At 37.5% G+C, this 20,212-nt stretch overlaps 2 protein-coding genes across 8 annotated transcripts in view; one reads left to right on the top strand and one right to left on the bottom strand.

Moving 5' to 3' along the window:
• The window catches only part of LOC105056184 (protein MICRORCHIDIA 6), a 30,326-nt gene extending 19,712 nt beyond the window's left edge, over positions 1 to 10,614 (top strand). For 5 of the 6 annotated variants that reach the window (XM_010938295.3, XM_073247888.1, XM_073247889.1 and 2 more), the window contains 8 exons: positions 5,318 to 5,363; positions 5,500 to 5,611; positions 8,412 to 8,680; positions 8,879 to 8,991; positions 9,415 to 9,497; positions 9,830 to 9,872; positions 10,141 to 10,227; positions 10,313 to 10,614. In XM_010938295.3, coding sequence (XP_010936597.1) covers positions 5,318 to 5,363; positions 5,500 to 5,611; positions 8,412 to 8,680; positions 8,879 to 8,991; positions 9,415 to 9,497; positions 9,830 to 9,872; positions 10,141 to 10,227; positions 10,313 to 10,333 — 774 coding nt within the window. In that variant the 3' untranslated portion in view covers positions 10,334 to 10,614. Of the gene's footprint in view, positions 1 to 5,317; positions 5,364 to 5,499; positions 5,612 to 8,411; positions 8,776 to 8,878; positions 8,992 to 9,414; positions 9,498 to 9,829; positions 9,873 to 10,140; positions 10,228 to 10,312 lie in introns of those variants that run through there. The other variant, XR_012136359.1, reaches the window with a different exon arrangement.
• A 2,878-nt stretch (positions 10,615 to 13,492) lies between these two features.
• LOC105056183 (uncharacterized) lies at positions 13,493 to 18,645 on the bottom strand. Of its 2 annotated transcripts, XR_012136277.1 has the most exons (7): positions 17,993 to 18,645; positions 17,596 to 17,728; positions 16,542 to 16,627; positions 16,218 to 16,426; positions 14,776 to 14,823; positions 13,661 to 13,884; positions 13,493 to 13,595 (listed from the first exon to the last, which is right to left on the bottom strand). XR_012136277.1 is itself a non-coding variant. In XM_073247565.1 (6 exons), exons 1-6 carry the CDS (start codon positions 18,099 to 18,101, stop codon positions 13,750 to 13,752), a joined length of 720 nt encoding a protein of 239 aa, XP_073103666.1. In that variant the 5' UTR covers positions 18,102 to 18,645; the 3' UTR covers positions 13,493 to 13,749. The 2 variants fall into 2 exon arrangements, 1 of the variants encoding a protein (XP_073103666.1); XM_073247565.1 differs by having other exon boundaries at positions 13,493 to 13,884.
• Positions 18,646 to 20,212: the final 1,567 nt, after the last annotated feature.

Here is a 20,212-nt window from a genome sequence, read left to right as displayed (position 1 = left end):
AAAAAAGAATTCTTTGTCTGTATGATTTTGAATCATATAGAACTTGTAAATCTTGTCACATGGATAAAATGACCAAGATCTCATTTACTTGACATGGGAAAAGGCGAGTAAAGTATTAGGTCTTGAACAAGTGGATGTTCGAAGACTAATAATATCTTGACCCAGAGATGGACACCCCATATGATATATAGTGTGATTTTCTAATATGCTTCACAAATCTTATTGTCTCATTCTGGGAAGATGTCCTAGAAATTGCTGTATATGTTTTGAATTAGATACTAACAAAATTTGTTACTAGCACTTCATATGAGATATGGAAAAGGCAAGAGGCATGTTGCCCAGCTTATGTGAAAAGAGTTGATGTACATAAGTTTGTGCTAAAACAGGTTTATATAAGTTTAAGGTTATCCTAAAGAATAGTATGTGATACTATTTCTACCATCCTATTGGATAAAAGGTGTTTTGTTAGTAGGTATGCCTTCTTTTAAGAAAAAATTTTTTTCTAAAGGGACAGTGGGAGGATAATTGAATTTGAGAAGTTCAAAACCTATGAACTATCATAACCTGTGGAGTGTCCACAAGTTGATCCTCGACCAGATGTGCTCATTGGTGAGGCACAATCATAACACACACCTCCTCACCGAAGGTCAATCTGAGTGTGTAATGTACCACTCAAATATGGGTTTGTCATTGTGAATGACTGTATACCATACATCATTGAGAATAATGTTTTTCTTGACCTATTTGGAGATTGTCATAAGTAGAGACTCTGACAGTTGGCTTGAAATTACGACATTTGAAATGAACTTTTTGTACATCAACCAAATATGGACTATGATTGAAGTGTCTATGGGTATGACCCAACAGGTTACTATCAGGGATGTCAATATGGATTTTTGCTATTACCACACATTATCTAGAGAGTTTGTCCGTAGTGGGAGGACAAATTCATTTATGGATTGTAGCACGTATTGAAGAGTCGATACTTCTATTTTTGATGAGATAGTCAAAATGTTTGACTTTATCAAATATGGATGAACTCTGTGTGTGTGAGAAGGCAAGTGGGAGACCCACTAACTTCTTATATATGTGAATGACATATAGCATATTGGGAAGCTAGTTCCGATATTGCGCTCGGTCAATGACATGCTTATCACAATGGTTTTCATTGAAAAAACTTGGGTATAGCATCTAATATATTAGGCATCTATAGTGATAGATGTAAGTGGATGTTAGGCTTGTCCCAGTTTAGATACATGGTTTTTGTGTTGAAAGGGTTCAATATAAATGGGTGTAAAGGAGTTACTTATCCATGTACCAAGCCTGATGTGATTTATGCCTTGTGCATAATCATTGATTTCAGACAGATCCATCATAGGATTTTTGAAAACTGTGATAAGCGTTCTCATAGTACTTGAGAAGTACTAGAGGAGTAGTTAATTGGAAGAGTTCCAAATAGCAAATTGTATTTGACTCAGTTAATTGCTGTTAGTAAAGATAGCTAAGGAAAATCGCCTGATGAAAGGGTTCATCACTAAGTTGGGTGTGGTCTCATTAGGTACTCCGCACATCTTAGGTATTTTCACCTCATTCATGATTTGATCATAAAATGAGTTAATATTAAGAACATCATAATGGACCAGTTTACTAAGTCTTACACAGCAGCAGTGTAATCGTCACCCTGATTGCATGGGCATCAGGTACAGAGACGATTGGCTTTAGTGCAAGTGGGAGATTGAAAGAATAGTGCTTTACAAGTCAATCGTATGGGTGATACGAAAGGACTTTTTTATATTTTTTTCTTACTCATTTGCATGACATTAGGTATTTTATTCATGAGGTATTGTGTTTTATCATTTGCTGCATCATATTTTTATGATTATGATAAATCTCAAAGATTAGAGCAATGATTTTAGGACCATGATGAGATCATGCCAGTGAGACTTAAAATCTTGATAGTCCCAATCTAAAATATTTTTAGTCGTTGGATTATCGAGTCGGAGATCGATGATACCAGTAAGACTGGTACATCCTATGTATGCTCGATGGAGAGAGTGGTTGATCTCACAATCACTTGTGTAGTGACACTAATACAAGGATGTAGGTGCTCATTAGAAAATAAGTTCACTAAACTGATCCGCAGGAAGAATATCTGATGGAGCCTTACAGTATGTCGACAGATGGTTCTCCAGTGAGAGTGGTGCAAGTGATCCTTTGACCTGAGATCACCATGGTACTTTGTGTATATGGATCCTTACTTTGATTTATTCCCTAGCACACCACTTTGAAATGTATGTGGGATATTCTGGGTATGGTGGAGTGTGTATGGAGGTTGTGAGTGGTCAACAATGAATCGATCACTCCTTGTAGGAGGAGAGAACATCCTATGTGATCTCATAAGATGATGACTCTGAGAGTCTTTGGCTAGAGCAGGGATGAACAGTAGAAAAGATTTCTATTAGTTCATCAATCGAGTCATCATCGTTAGATCGAGATACATATGGATAGGTATTTGGGTTGACATATTTCCATACCCATGGCCTTTTCAAGATGTTGTGTGATCGAATGATTGAATTACACGATAACTCACCACGGAAGGATAATTTTGATATTTTCATCAAATTTCAAATCTTTTGGATAGTCATGACATGTTGCTAGATGTCAATCTTGACTTGTGGACTCATCAGAATTAAAAAAGTTTAATTCGAAAATCAATTAGGAAGAATCCTAGTTGATTGGGACTCTTGAGCTGATCTAATCTAATCGGATTAGGGTTATGACATGAGTTTGGGTCCACTGTTGGCTAGATTTGGAACCCAATAGGTCACACACAATAGGGATTTGGTCTTGGTCCAATCTATTTGGATTTATGCAATGGGTTAATTGAATTGCTAGCACATGAATTAACCCAAGTTCCTAATTGGGGTCAGTGCAAAGATGTTTGTGCTAATCCTTGACTTGTAGCCTTGACCTAATGTGATTGGGTTTGAACCTATATTTAAATAGGTGGCTGATCTGAATTTTATGGAAGTGTTTCATATCATATCAACCTCCACCCTAAGCCACACTCCAAATTAATTGGGACGCCACATTTATTTTTGGTGTTAAAGAAGGAGAGTCTTTCATACTTCTCTTAAATTCCTTACATGTTCCACACGTCCTATTATTTTGTGCGACATCAGATGACGCCTTGGGATATGTGGGAGTGGAAGAGGAGTCCTTTTGGAAGGAATTTGAACGCCACAAAATAAATGGGACGTCATATATATGTGACGAGATTATGGAAGAGTCCTTGATGTCATGGACTCTTTAATTTCTCACGCGCTCCCTTAATTCCACATGCCATAAAATGGCATCCAAATTTTCCTATGCAGAGGAAGAGTCCTTCTGCAGATAAAACACCTCTTATTCCATGCCTTGCACTTGGGTTTCCACGCTGAAAAATTAATTTTCACTGTGTAAGAATTAAGGGACGCCAAGAGTTGGCGCCCCTTAGAAAAATATGTGGCGCCCCTTCATACCTTATATAAGGGGCGTCCCATATGGCATAAAATTCAATCCAAGAGTGGTTTAGACGTGGGATTAGATGAGGAAAAGACAGGAAAAATCTGAAGTGAAAAAAACAAGAAAAAGGGAGAGAAAAATAGAAAGGAAGAGAGGAAGGAAAAAAGAAAGCATGTGATGCTTGTCCTAAAATCAGATTGTTCAAGTGTTGAACATCTGATTTGATTTTTTTGTGTGGTATGATCATTTGGGAAAGGGTTCCTAGAATGATCCTAGTGGAGGTCTTGAAGGCATACAAGTGGTGGTGCAATCCGTTCTTGTGAAGGACGATCAGCAGCGAGCTTGCGAAGAAAGCTGCAGCACCATATCGAATTGGGAAGGGCCCTGATCAATCCTGTGTGGATCACCGTTGGAGGGCTTCAACTTTGGAGTCTCGTGGAGATATCAAGATTACCAGTTCGCGGTCTTCGTGTTGGTATATGGCTTCTGATCTTCTCTTGTTATGCATGCTTATGTTATTTGATTGCAATCATCAAGGTATTCCTAGGGCTTTTGTGTTCCGGTATTCTAGTTTAAATGTTAAACTTGTTTTCAATTATTGAATGCATGTAAAAAATTTTTAAATTTATATTCCGCTGCGTCACCAGAACCCAACATGTATTACTTCAGGCTTTTTCCTATTTGTCATATTTGATATTCTTTAAATTTATTATTCCTATTTCCTGGGCATTCTTTACGTAAGGGATTATTAGAATAGTGTCATGCAATTCATAGTTGAAAATTTATGAGCATGATTTTAAGTGATGACTTTGTTTTTTTAGTCAGTGTTCCTGTGAAAACAAAATCATTTACTGCTTTTTTTGAATTAGCAAGCAAAAATTTATTCTCAAAACAACAGCAAGCAATAATCAGGAGGCTTCATTAAAATAGAACTTAGGGTTATCCCTTTGGGTTTTTTTTGGTCATTGTTTATTCATTCCCACTTACAAGAAGGAAAGAAAATGGACTGCCTTTCTTAATTAGTAGGCAATATCAAGAGGCTTGCCTAAACCAGATCAGCTTTCAATCAAATTGGTAAACTAGATTCGTATTGGTACTCCAAAGCATGTCTGAATCATGCTTTGTTTGTGCACATTCGGTGCCTCAATTATTATCGTCGGAGCAGTTAGAAGTTAGAACTTTCTTAAAATATTTAATATAGTCTTGGAAATACATTTTTCTTCTGAATAGTAGGAAAAAAAAAACAATATTTTGTTGGAAATTAGGAAGAAAGAATGTGAAGAAAGAGGCAAAGAAAGAGGTTCATAGACCCAAATGTCTTTTGGGCACTGTTGATGCTTACTTCTTCATGGCCATCTTTCCCTCTATGGTTGTATGCATTTGTTTCTCATCAATGTTAAATGGACTTTCTATTGTTTGCATAAAGTTAATTCTAGAATCTAAATCCATGACATATCTGAGCCATCCCGTGCCAGACCAGCTAAAATAGATAGCAAGTTTTAACACTTTGGTTATCTAAATTTCTGACTCCAAATGTTTGAGACATGGCTTGGCGGTCATGACTATGCACTATCTGATCTTTGTTGATAAACTGGGAAACCATGTTGGTTAAAGCCTTGTATCAGTTATGCTGAGACATAAATCCTTCCCTAATTATTTAGCCTGAAAGCTCATGTAATATAAATTTTTATGCCAACTTAAAGATTCTTTTCATGTTTTGTGCATCCCTGTACCCTTTTCTTGCCTCGAATCTTTTACATGCAGTGGCAACAGTGTATTCGGATAATGATTTTTCAGTTTGTGTTCTCTTCAGCCGTTTTGGCCTGTGCTTTCTGATCGTAAAGGAAGAGGTGTTGCTGGTAATGAACCCTTGAGTCACCTTCTCCTTAACAAAAATTTTACGTTGCAATGAATTCTTTTTGCCTGCCCTATGCTTGGAAAAATTTGAATATCTTTATATTTATGGTCATTCCAAATGATTGTGTTATATTTCAGGAGTACTTGAGGTGAATTTTTTAAAACCTACACATGATAAGCAAGATTTTGAGAAATCAACCCTGTATTACAAACTTGAAACCCGCTTAAAAGACATGACTTTGGAGTATTGGTAAGCAACTAAGCACCGATTCAATTCAAGTTATTTCTTGATGCTATTAAAGAAAAAGTTTTTCTTTTTCTTTAAATGTGTCTGTCTCTATTTTGATGTGCCTTAGTATACATGCTCTCTTATAATTAGTATATGGATTATGCTAGTTTCAGGTCTCTTGTGATAGTTGTCTAATATAAATCATGGTTGTGCTGGAAATGTTGGGAAGAGTAGTGGATAACTTGCATAAACTACAAAAACAGCCTATTGGAGGGACTATGTTCTAGATAGAAATGTAAGATGTAGTTGACTACAAAAATTTAGAGGGACTCAGCTGATACTGGCATTTGCGTGACACTCCCTTGTGCCAACATGTCGCATGTCAATATCAAGACCTTTATTTTTGTTGCACCACCAAGATGATGATTGAAATTTAACCTAACAAAATTTAATCCTACTTGACAGATTTTTAGATCTACTTTAACCCCATGTAGCACTGATGTTGAATGACAACATCACTAAGTTTTTGGTAAGCGTTTCTATATTCTTTTGTTTGTTATGTTAAGCAACCCAAATGCACATTGCTGGTTTTAGAGTAGACGTGCAAATGATTTACTAGAGTTTGGCACATGCAATGCATATGTGGTGGAGATGAATGAACCTCCAGACGGGCCTCATGCACTGCTCTGGAGTTTCATTTTAATACTAGAATAGCTAATTATCCATCTAACAAACAACTAAGTTTTAACCTAGTGAATTTTATTCAGAACAATTCTCAGTGTCCTAAACATTCAGTCACAGATAAGGACTATCTATATAGCTTGAACTATTAGTTTAAAAATGGGACGAAAACCGAATCATGCTGAAGTATCTACTATCATCTTGGAAGTTGATTAACATGAATGCTAGTTTGTAAGCACATGAATTACATGTAGCATGAAAATTATTGGACTCCATACAGAACTTGAAAGAAGAGATGCCAGCAATCTTTGAACGATATTTCTCGCTACATTTGGAGATTATTTTGTTCATCAAATGTATTTACCATTATTCATGAACCAACTGCAGAATATCTATGAAAAGGGGAGGACCCAAGTGAGTCCTGTGAATTGTATGATGCCTATTGACTTGGATGGTATTCAACTAGTTTTGCACAAGTTTGTGAAAGGACTCCATCTCATTTAAATCCATGAGCACTAGAAACAAGTGTGCCATTGGCTCCTTGCTTTGTCCACCAAGTTACATTTTTTCATGGACTAACAACCAGGCACATGCAATGCACATCTAAGGGAAGAGCAAAGAGAGCAAGCGATACAGTTCAATCCAAGGTTCGCTATCTCGGTACCGGACCTTATACCAATACCATCCTTTTATAGTGTTGGTATGCAGTCCAGTCTGGTACGATAGTATCGATATGGTATGGTATGGTACGGCATACTGATATGGTATGATATGCCTCGTATTGGATGGTATGGAGAGGTCCGACAAATATTGGTTCAATCTGTTTGGGAGAGTCCAATCTATTTGAGAGTTGAACTAGAGAAAATTATAAAGTTTGATTTGTTTGGGTGTTTGGTGGAGAAGGTCCAATTTGATTGAGGGACGGGAGAGAGGGTGAACATGGCAGTTAATGCAGGCAAGAAAATGAATGGATAATTAGCCTATTTTTCTAGATGAATAAGAGGGATATTCTTTGTCTGAAAATGACAGACGGGATCAAGAGAGAATATTCTTTTATGTCAAAACAGTTAATTTTATATACAGCATAGAAATTTATTGTTAAATTCTTTTTACATTTTATTTTTGTTTTTTAATTATTTTGTTTCTTTATAGGACTAAACGAAAACATTTTGTAAAATTCCATTATATATATATAGAAGTAGAATCTTAACTCCCTCACCTTGGTAAGCTTTCCATCTAGATGCTGAACTGCCTCACAATTGGGTTGTGGCTTATGATGGGCATCAATGACTGCTAGAAAAATCTAAAACTGGGAAGATCAAAAGTTAGTTATAAGCGAAGCTGAGTGATCATGGGCATAAGGGAATTTGTGCTTAAGATAAAAATGCAGTGGAGAGTATAGTACAGGATCAAGGATAGAAGCTTTGAGACATGAGCTGACTACTTTTGTGCCTCAAACTCAACTGTTAGTTGGTACCAAACATGAATGACTTGCTAGAAGTGATTTACTTGATTTTACATTTGAACATTTTCCCGCAGGCATTGTCTAATAAGTAAGGTCAATTGAGTTTCCAAAATACCAGCAATATTCATGTTTCAGATTGGCTCTTTGGATCACAATTTGTAGCTCTGAATGCAGTTTCCTATATTAGATTGTAACTTCCTCCCCCTTTATCTAGACACTTTTAAACCCTCTTAGAACCACTGAAAGTTGCCAATTTCGATCCATAGTATGAACTTGATCTTTGCTACCGAAAGGGTAGCCTATACCCACCAACTCAGCCTTCTAATTCTGGCTGGCGTTTGTCTGACCAAATTTGCCTAGGCTAGGAATTTATGTGCACATCATAGGGGATCAATATCAAGCTTGGAGATGGTCATAAAAGATCATAAAATGTCATAAAAATTGGATGGTTCATATGTTGCTCCATAAATCTGACTCCATATGGATGTCTCATTTGTTAACTTTCTATATAAACACCTATCAGGACCATTAATACTTTGAGAAATTTCTTACTTCCTAACCTTATCTGTTTTAGAAGTAATTATTCTACCTTGTCTTCTGTTGCTTTATATATGGCTTTGCTGGATTAATTGTTATACCTGATTTTTTTTCTTTTTATTTTCTTAATTCTGGCAGGGACTATCATTGCCATCTGGTTGGTTATTCATCCAAGAAAGCCCATCAGACGATGGTTCGAACTGCTGATCCTGCTCATCAGATCCATCATTCAGGAACATGTAGTGAAGTAGGACAACCAATGGTGAATGGTGGTGTTCCAGTTCCTTTTCACCAGTTTCCCCATACAGAAACTGTTAGTGGTGTACCAGCGGTTACGCTAAAACCTGTCTGCTCCAGGGTTGATATTCCAGGATCTGCTTCTGTTACCAAAGCGCAAGATCCAACAGGTAATCCATCTAATCTTTCCATCAGCAGAATGGTCGTAACTGCACTAAATGCCCCAAAATACTCACCAATGAAGCAGTCCTTTACCAAGAGCAATGTCAGTTCTCAAACCAGATGTTCTGGATTTACCTTCCATGAAACGGTACCATGTTGGTTGTACTAAATACTAATCTCTTACCCTGCTATGATGTGAGAAACAGGACTACCTCGTAAAAAGAGACAAGAGAGTTACATCGCAGTGACAGAAGCATTGAAAAGGCAGGCTGTGCCTGGTGGAAATACAGCTGGACTTAAAAGCAATGACAAGATACAGGTTTGGCAGTTTTGGCCATCAAACATTTTGATCAAACCAGCAGCACAATTTTGTAGAACACATAGTTCATGTTTCTGTCATGTTATGAAATGTCTGTGCTAACAATGTCTTCTTGGTTAGCCTTTTGGCTACTTATGGCATGTTGCAATACAGTGCTTGTTAACTTTAAATGATTCTATACTTCAAATCCCAGCTATTGGAGTCTGCCTCATTTTGGGCCTTTAAATTGGAGGAACAAAATAGTGCAAGGAACCATGTATGAATGTATATTATCATCCTAAACTAGGGAACAAAATAGTGCAAGGAACCATGTATGAATGTATATTGTCATCATCCAATTTAGGGGTTTGCTATTCAGGAAGATGGAGAAAGTGGTGCCTTCTTTGTAAGCTTAAAATATACATCATTCTTTTTGTCTTTTAGGTGCAGCCTGTACATGGTGACAAGCAGAGGCAAGTGCATGAAATCATAACAATGATGCTAGAGAACAAGAAATTACGAGCACAGTAAGTAAAAAAGAAGCTACATTTTACCTCAAATGACATTTCTTTCCTCCATCTGTATGAATTTACACCATACTGTTCGGTGGTCATACAAAATTTACATCCTACTGTTTGATAGTCATACAAAATTTCTTGTTTATGTCTTGTTTTTAATGTGCACACTTTAATGCAATTTTAAATCATACAAAAATATCAACTAGCTTTAGGCATGACATAGAATTTCTGCTGGTGCTTTCTACATGAGTGTTTTGTAAAATTATCATCAAGCAAATTGCTTAGGAAATCCTCAAACATTCTCTAATCTGTGAAATTGTTGTACATGCTTATGTTCTCAGGTGCACTGAATATGAAATGGCAGAGACACTACATTTGCGTAAGGTATGTCTCATAGCCAAGGACAATGTTAGCATTGTATATCCAAGTTTCATATTTGAAGTTTAACAGAAAACAAGAACTTCCAAATTTAAGAACCAACACTGTTGCTTCTCCCTTGAATCATGTTAATTTTAGGTGCCCCTTGGCCTCTCTCTTGAGCAGCATATTCATGCTAGAGAAAAAAGATGTACTATTTAGTCCATATAAGTCTACCTTGTGAAGAACACAGATTAGTTTGCTATTAAATCTGCACTCTTATTTTGCTGGACAGGCACAGAGGCTTAGAGATGAGCTTCAAGATGTTCAACAGGTCTACAAAATTCTAGTGGCTGAGCTCAGAGAAATGGATGATGTCAAGGTGGAGAATTCATGAAATAATAGGTCTTTTATTTTTTGTGTGATGTGATTTTTCCCCCTCCATTTAACAGCTTGAGCTGTGTCAGATGTCAGGCTGTACATGGTAGCTCAAGTGAAAAGGAGGAGGTGAAGCATGGTCATCAGTCCAATGGTCTCAAAGAGAAAAAAAAGGATACAGTCATCAGCTGAGTGGCATATTGAATATTACCCCTCAATTCTTGCTGTAGTTTGTTGTAAAGGTGTGTAGGTTATCTGTAGACATAGCTGGTGCACAAAGTGGTAGTGTCTCCACGGGGCTTTCAATGGAAACAAGGTGATGTAAAGATATAATCTTGATGGGGCATTAAAATGTAGATGAGGTTCTATAGATATATTCATTATGTGGTGACAGGTAATTGGTCTTTGAGATGGAAACGAGGTGGTGCAAGGATTCTAGTCTGGATCTCCATGATGTCATTTTTGTGATCTATTTTTCTCCAACATGCAGAGACTTGAAATTATGGTCCACAAAAAATTTTCTACTACAATCATGACATATTATGTTATTAGGATATCACGTTTTGCATGTGTTATGAATGATTGCTAATGATGCTCAACATTTTTCCATGTTGCTGTTCAGAAATATAATGTCCCAGAATTTTGCCATTGGTTGTTTATTGTGCAGTCACTAACTAAAAGCCTTAATCCAGAGTTCTTATCTCTTTTTTTTCCCTTTATTATTAATTTGTGATTGGTTTTATATATCGCATGTTAAATCATCTTGTATATATATAAACTTTATGTACACTAGATATGACCTCTGCATGCTTCTGTGTTTGGATTAGGGTAGTTAAAACTTCGTGCATTTCTAATGCATACTCTATGCTGAAGCAAAAGAAATGATCATGTAATTGGAGGACCTGAAATGATGGATAATTATGAATTTTAGGAAACTAAATATAAAGAATCTTCAGTATGTAAACTACTGTCATGTGAAAAAAAGGAAAGAACTTGATACTCTAGTCCGCATATAGGTCTTTGTGTTTGCCCCAAAGAAACAATGGATTATTCAGCTTGTTTTAGGCTCAACTTTGAGAGGATGATGAACTAACAAAAATCTGAGCAAAAGTATCGATCTGGGGTCATGCTCCTACGGAAGGATTCTAGGCACAAGTCTTTAAAAATGATGGCAATGTTAACAATATAGATGTACGTGCTGTAGCTACTGCTCACCAGCATATGGGCTGTCCAAAGGCAATGCAGAGTTTTCTTCAACTGATGAAGCGTTTTTCCTTTTTTTTTTTTTTTTTTTTTTTTTTTTTTTGGGATAGTATTCCTTTAATAATATAATTGCGGATCAGCAAAAGTTTTAATATGGTAAGAATCCTCACTATCTTGAATTGAATTCAAATACCAACACTGTAAGTTAATCAAATTCTAACGGTCACTTGGCTTGATCAAATTATTTTTTGAACATATTAGGCAAAGCCTGATCACTTGATGGCTCGATCAATTTATAGTTGCACATGCACACGCATGTAAAACATGGGTTAAAACACATACATGCATACGTATGGATTAGAAAATAACATGCATCTAGATTGCAGCACACAGCTGATGTTCTGCTTCACACCAAATAATATCCACCTCGAAATGCTGATGTTCTGCCCATCTAAAAGCCCTAACTGGATCTCTTCACAGTACCAAAATATGTTCTTTGCTGGAACATGTAAATTTGTGTGTAGAATGGCTCATATTTTTCAGGTTTGTGCACGGATCTAAGAGCACTCGGGAATAACGACTTGGTGGCTGAGATCACACATCTGATGCTACGTTGCATTTAGCACCAAAAGGGAATGAACGTTTCAACTTCAACTCCATTTTTAATGTTAACTTAATTCTTTTTTTGGCGCACATATGATCCTCACAACCATGGTTTATTGCATATTTTGCTCTCCGCTGATTATCATTTGCTTATATATCTTTTCGAATCATCCTGTTTGGTACTGTTGTTTTGTTTTTCCTCAAAATAATAAAATGCTGTATAAAAATTGATGCTGAACATAGCACTTGGACAGAACTCCTGCTCTTCCATTCATTTTTATTTTTTAAAATAAAAGCGATAACCCTCTACCACCAGAAGATCTTAGTTTTACAGCAGAGTCATTATAATTAGAATGGTCTAATGATGCATACTTGTGAAACCCTCGTTCAATTCTCTTGGAATTTTCAAAAAAAAAAAAAAAGAAAACAGAAGCAATACCAAACGGGCTCTTCATCTAATTTTACCACGGCAGCCTAAGGGAAGGTGAACTGCCAACTTCCCAATTGCATTATAGGTGCCAATGACAAATTGACAATCTCCTATTCGTGCCTCCAACCCAAATGACAGCAGACTATCAGCGTTGCCAAGCAAAATTCTTTGTGCACCGCAAGCGGCGTAGAACCGCAAAATTCTTTGTGCACCGCAAGCGGCGTAGAACCGCACGCACCGCCTACAATAATTGATTTATGTACGGAGACGGCGAAAAAAAAAAAATTTCGCACGTCGCACCCTAACCCTGCACGTGAACCAATCATCGCAGGTGCCCGCGATGCACAAAGAATTCCTCGCATTGCCAATTATAATCAAGCCCAAAAGAGGGCAGATTACCACTTTTTATAAGGGATTCAAACAGTAGAAGCAAATCCTGGTTATCTTGTCGGCAAACTCTAATCAATATCCAACAAAACAACCACAATTTGCAAAGCTAAATAATGACTAATGGGACGTTGCAAGGATTAGTCATTCATAGAAGATAATCAAAGAGGATGAAACAGACGAAACATCTAAGGTGTGTGTTTTGCATGCAGAAAGCCACAACGTGATCACATATAGAGAAATCAACCATGAATTCTAAGCATATCATATTAATTGAGGAATGTGCTTCATAGTGCAGACAAATTGGATCGAGACCCAAGTTGCTAATTCACATCAACACATTCAGATGAAGCCTAAATTTCATGAAACATCCTGGACCTTCCAGACCACCGAATATGATCTAGTCAGATGTCATATGAGTCAGATCAAGTCTATTCACATATCCCAGATTAAATCAGATCCAGAAGGATGTAGTAGACCTGAATGCATTTGAACCAAACTTGGACCGACACTGGCTGGAGATTGATGGACCCACTTGAAGCACTGGTACATTATCGCAGCTAACAAGGCTTACTAAATCATGGTCATGATGCAGACATGCCCAATTCAATAACAAAAATCAAAAAAACTTTCAACTCCTGGCAGAGATAAAAAAGGGATAAAGCCCTGTACAACAAATTCTATTGCTGTGAATGCAAAGCCATTCAATTACAAAAACCCTTCAGCAAGAGCAGAGCTACCACCTGCATCTGCAAGAGTAAAATTTCACATGGTATCATAGCTGCTAATTTTTATCCAAAAAACTACACTATACCTTGGCCTAATCCACCGCGCCTTCAAACTTCGGTGAGCAAACTGCCACCCATGATTCATAATATTTCACCTTCATAATCTTGTGTCCCCCTAAATTCGTGCAGTATGAATGACCCACCAGCCACCCAAGAGTCCAATTATTTTCAGCTTTACATCTCTTAATTCAACCTTTGCTAAGCATAGGAACTTGTAATCTTCGACTTCAACTTTCTTCGCATAGAAGAACTGCAGATAGCATAATCAGAAAGCAGTCAGAATAAGTGACTATAACTAACATGTAACAAGGCTAGTCCATATAGGCATTTCCCACACTTCTGGTTAACTATGAGAGCTTCTTATTCCTCATTCTAGACCTAAATATATAAAACTCGACCCAGAATCCAAGTATAAGCACTCGACCCTTATGCTTTTATCTATTCACATATGTATTTTAGGAGTTTCTTACATGCACATAGAATGACCAATAACATCATTAAACTTTAGCAAGCAATAAGAGTGAAGGATTCTTTTGGTTACTTAACCATTGCATTGGTGAATAACCTTCTCTACTATTTATTTAGATGCATTTGTTACCTATTAATAGCTTTTATTCCACATTTATTTAGACTTGTCATATATGAACAGATGAATTGGTATAATTTGGTGGAAGGCCTCTTTCTTTATCTTAACTGCATGTGCTCTATATAGAGATCAAATGGTCAAGGATGGAGTATTGAGATAACGTTCAGAAATGAGGACAGAGATAGATTTTCATCAGAGTATGTATAAACTGTCTTACATGTGAAAGTAGTTAACAAGTACATGTCTTGCTAATAATGGAAAATTAAGTGCAAATGAGGCTTAAATAGAACATCCATAGCTTAGATATACCTAAATGAGCATGGATATGGAGGAAGGACATGTTCAATAGTACTAAATCATGGTAAATAAAGTGAAAACGTGCTTCTCTAATGCTGCAATAATGTAAATACCACTTAGTTTGAAGGAAAAACAAAATTCTTCCACCAAGCAATTAGGACTATAATACAAGAGCAAGAGACCTTGGAAGACAGATCTTGCTTCAAAGTTCAAAAAAGCTCTAAGAAAACCTGAGAATCAAATACCCAAAAATCTCACCTTTGATTTATGAAGTCCAGGATCTCGGCGCATATCTCTCTGACGCAGCTGCAAAATTGGAAATTTTAGCAAGGTCTTAGACCAAGATGAACACTAGCTGAATAATTAGAAAGAGTACTGTAACGAGGAATGATTAAAACATTTGAATCCACAAAAAAAAAAAAAAGAAAGTATCCAAATGAAGCATCACCTGCTCCGTCTAACACACCTGATCCGTCTAACACAATTTACAAATGCATGCTCACAATCAAGATGAACTTCTTTCTGTATTGTTAACAACAAAGTTTACAAGAAAATTGATAATGGGAAGCTTTGCACTAGTTTTCAACATGCTTAAATAAAAAAAGTACACACTGCAGAAGGAGATGCATTGTTGGTAATGGTGAATATTCTGATTGTTTTTACAAAAATCAAGACCAAAAAAAAAAAAAAGAAGAAATGTATTGTGATGCAAACTTGCATGATCTCATCTGCAGAACTACAAAACAGGAGTGCCTTTAGCTGGACAGTGAAATACAACTACTATATAGAGGCACTAAACAAACCAAGAAACTAGAAACCATCAAATTAAAGATGCATGCTTCTTTTTGTGGACTCAGCAGGCAATTCTGGTCATTTATAGGTCTATTTTAGTCAAATGGAACTATAAAGTGAAGCTCTAATTTATTTAACTTGTTTTCAGGAGCCATTAGTGTTTGTGATACCGAGTGTACTGGAATTTCGAGGGCTTTAAATGTTTCGACATATTGAGTATATCGGTTAAAGGTGCTTAATCAGGGGGGTTACATGGTTGTCCATGAAAACTTCAGTCTCATAGATAAATTTCTAAAAATATGTGTATTATTCCACAATTCAACTATGTTAAAAGATCTGTTAGCTCCACTGTCCGCCAATTTCATATGGAGGCTTTTCCCAGCAGACAACTTGAAAAAATGATGAGGTGTATCCTTTATTTGGTTCAGGGGAGTTCTCTCAAAGGTCAATTATTTTCTTAAGTCTTCTGCTGCCTCAATCTTGCTGAAATAAGCTGTGTCTACAAATACCATTTCTATTGCTCATCTTCTTTTTTACTTTCTTCATTTATTCTTATGGAAACCTTCTTGTCAAACAATTTGGGCAGATCAAAACGAATCAATGAGAACTGTCTACCAAACACTCTTTTTATTGCCCCATAGAGTCAAATGGCGTCCATCATTATTATTTAAGCTCTCAAAATTTCAATTATGCTGGGTAGGACCACCACTGTGCAACTATCTGTCAAACAGTGATTAAAATTAAGTACTGTAAAGTACCACTGGATCACTAAGAAAGATTCAAAGAAAGAAAGAAAGAAAGGGCATGAAAAAAAGAAAACAAAAGAAAAAAGAGTAAATGCCATACAGAACAGTAAATCATCATTTGATATCTGCATGGAAAGTAAGGTAGGGAGCCCTCCAACTAACCTGCTCAATAAAAACATACACTGAGAATGGGCTGGGCGTCGTGCAGAAAAGAAGAAGAGCAATATTAATGGCAAGCGTAACAGGATGCCTCCATCCCAGCAACACTGTCATGAGCAGTACAGCTGGCAGCTGAAATTTCCTTGCCAAAGTCCAGAAGGCATTTAGGTCATCCTTCAAATACCCTGAAGGTTCTTCAAAGTCCTCAAAATCTGCACTATGAAACTGGCTCTCAGTGAGATTACTTTAAGAAGATGTTGTTTACAGATCCTCAGGAATCATGCGAAGGGTATTAAATGTTCCAGATATGATAGAATGCCAACTCACCATCCATAGCATATGCAACATGTGATTGATGATTCATCATTCCAGCTACAGCAGTGAAGCCGAGTAAACTTCCAGTTAAAAACTTCCTTTCTAATGGGACATTGACAATACAAAATTCACGAGTTAATTTGAGGAACGAACAGATTTAGGGGGGAAAAAATTCTATTTCAATATTTTAAATTAATATGAAGATGTAAAAGATATCTAATTTTATGATCCAATGAATCAAAAAGGCAAATGCAAGTGCCACACCTTTTAAAACATCTCTTAGCGATTTTAATAACCAAAAAAATGGCATGGAGGTGAACTGGGCAGCTCAGCAGTGGTCACACCCCTCTTTTAAAAAGAGGAAGTACTGGGTTCAGGTTGTAGTTGAACTTAGATAATCTACCTTGGGTGGGCCTCCCCCCCACCCCCCAACTATTTAAAAAAAAAAAAAAAAGAAAAAGAAAAGATTAAGGCTAACTTAGTAGAATTTTTTTCATATGGTCATAAACCGTTAGGAATCTGGATCAGGAGTGTATGAACATGCGCCTAGCCATATTCTAAGCCATCTCAGAGGTAGCCCAGGCAAGAGCACGAAAATATTTTTTTAAGAATAGAGAAGCACCAAACGTGAATATAACAAATTAGTTTCTTTGACTAAACATCATTGTTTTTTTATATTTGGCATGCCTCAAAAATTCAGTGCCTTCACTATTTATACAAATGAAGATCGAGAAACATAGATGTGTGCATCTGTATTGCATTGTAAAATAGTAAGACCTGCCACTTCAGGACAGTTTCATCTCTTTCTGGATGCTTTGACAGTATGTATGTGCAAACTACTTCAGAAATCAGATCTAGGTAACTGATATGAACAAAGAGCATATATGGTGATCCATGCAATTAAAAACACAATATAAACTAAAAATAATTTCCTTTCCCATTTAAACAACAGAAAAGGTAAATAATTAACTCAATTACAAGGAGCGTGCGCAGCAGTTAGTAATAGAGAGAAGCAATGCTCATATAAAATTTATCACTTTTCAAAGTTAGTAATGTACATGGAGACTTGCCTGATGGTTTAAAGCTTTGCCTAAATATCCTCTGCATATTGAATACTGGCTCCGATCCTGGTGCATGAATCGGTGAAACGGGCCGAAGACACTTTGGCCAAACCTTTGACAATCCAAATCTTCCAGAAACTGCAGAAACATGGTGTGCATGAATAATACACTTTGGCTAGGGGATACTGCAGAAGATATTATATCACGCTACCCGACCGATACTTTAATCCTTGGATCAACTGAATCTGTTTCCAAAGTCGTCGGAATAAAAGAGATGTACGAAATTTTTCAAGACTGAGGAATCTGGAGAAAAGAGGATGCTTTGGGGGGAGAGAGATATTAGGGTTCCGTAAATTCTTGCGAGAGGTCGAAGGGCGGGTGGAGATGAGGAGAGAGACTTGCCTGGATATTTGGAAAGGAGGAGGGAGGGATTGGAAGGAGAGATGGAGGCGAGAGAGGCCCTAATCCTCATCCCGATCGGTGAGAGCGCCGCCGCCGTTCTTCCTGCCATATTAGTTCTTCTATGTTCTCCTTCCCGCTGCAGCTGGCTCCTGTTTTGTTTCTACAATTGTACCACCGAAAATGGGCCGACCTATGGGCCTAATTTCGCTCTCTCTGACCATTCGGGGGCATCAGCGCCTGGGTCCAGCCCGGTTGCATCTCTGCAAAAACCATTCGGGGCATCAGCGCCTGGGTCCAGCCCGGTTGCATCTCTGCTAAAGCGGCGCAAGCTATTCAAGATCACGTATGCTACGCAATGTACTGGAATGATGCTTTTCGATTCCATGCAGATATTTGTCATTGTCTATGCTTCAGGAATTCATGTCTGTCAAATTTCACTCTTTGTAGGTACTGGGTCTCCCATGCAATCCAATAGGCCTCTTCATATGGGGCTCGATTATCTTCAACTCTAATGGTGAAGATTTAGGTGTTTTGTTTACAAGTACAGTTTGCCGATGGATGAGGAAGAGAAGGCAGTGGTCGACCATGCATCTGAACCACTGGTCATGGATCGTCGTTTCCGGCCGTCCTCCAGAATCGCACGGGTGTAGAGGCTGCGGTGATGGAGTTGTACGGCTCTCCCCAAGATATTGAAGGAGTGGTCACGGATCGAAGAAATTTTTTCCGGCATGATCGTCCAAACAAGACCGCAGATGTGGTTTACTATTGTAGAATATCGTGCAGGGCAATTTTTGCTGAGCACGGAAAAAAGAAAAGAAAACGATCAGATATCGTAAGTTGCTGTAGCGCACAAAACTAATTTGGGCAGCGTGGTTGACATATAGTGTGGATGAATAGAGAAGCATGTATGACCAGGCTCGGTGGCAACATTATCCTTCCTCCATGACCGAATTATTATAGTCCAGCTTTGTTTGTTTTCCATGCCAGTCTGAGCCTTGAAAGAGTTCTAGCCTCAGTTGATTCATTCTGAAACAAGGTTCAAATGCAGCAAACCCCAATTCCGTCCATCAAGTTTGTGTAAGGACTGCATCTGTCAAACCGAAGAAATGCTCAAGCCAACATGGAGCGCTTAAGTGCAACAGATCATGCTTGACTCCTGAAATTTGAAGGATGCTGAAAAGGTTTAATACTGTGAGCCAAGATTATCAATACTTGTAGCAACTGGTGATTGTTTTCCTCATATGGAAAAGAAAACACCCAAACTGATGCATGGTAGTTCGGCTGGTCAATCTCAAATATCCCTACCCTAGCATCTTAAAAGTTTTCCACATTCAGATCTGTTGAATCTCGCCTTCAAGAAATAATGATATCTACAGCCATAACAGGAACTTACACAATAATGAATTCACCTAAATATCTAGTCTCCAGCTGCTCTCGTGATGCTGCCTACCACAGCGCATATAAATGGCTAGTCATGGTAAAGAAGACCATCTATTAGTGTATATTATCCTGCCTCATTATCATTTGGACATTTGACAATATATTATTGAGTTAATGGCACTCTCAGGTTACATCGCCTACGACCAATTTGCATATTCAGTGCTACCTGTTAAGTTGGCTTATTCTAGAACTACTAGTAAACGGAGGTTTATGTCCGATCTCCTGCTCCTTACTTCGATTATCACCTGACATGATTATTAACATCAAAGACATGACATCCAGATCAGATATCGATATTGACTATTCCGCATCGATCTATTACTGACGTACCATCGAAGTACAAACGATTATCCGACAGTAACTGTCTTCCAGCTCATCGCCACGTAGGCAACCGCCCCACGATCTCTACATAATTGACCATTCTATTATAACAACTTAATGATCCAACGATCTAACAAATATCTAACGACCTAACAAACTCTAACGGTCTAACAAACTTTCCTTAAGACCTAAGCGAACTCTCTCTATATAAAGAAAAATAGATGCTCTTCAAAAGATAAATCTGAATTTACGAGAACAAAACTCTGACCAACTTAAGCATTATAAAATCTTAAACCGAAGGACACCCCAGATTTTAGAACTTCTCTTACAAATTTTGCTCGTGATTCAGATTGGCTCAACCTCAACTCTCCACCTCGGTTCCTTACCATCCTCGGCCCGGAGCCTTGCAGCAACACCACCAAAACTAAACTATAAACCTAAGGGCCCATTTGATATTGG

The sequence above is a fragment of the Elaeis guineensis genome, chromosome 13 (genome assembly GCF_000442705.2).
Source record: "Elaeis guineensis isolate ETL-2024a chromosome 13, EG11, whole genome shotgun sequence".
Lineage (NCBI taxonomy): Eukaryota > Viridiplantae > Streptophyta > Magnoliopsida > Arecales > Arecaceae > Elaeis > Elaeis guineensis.
This window is presented reverse-complemented; position numbering and strand designations above follow the sequence as displayed.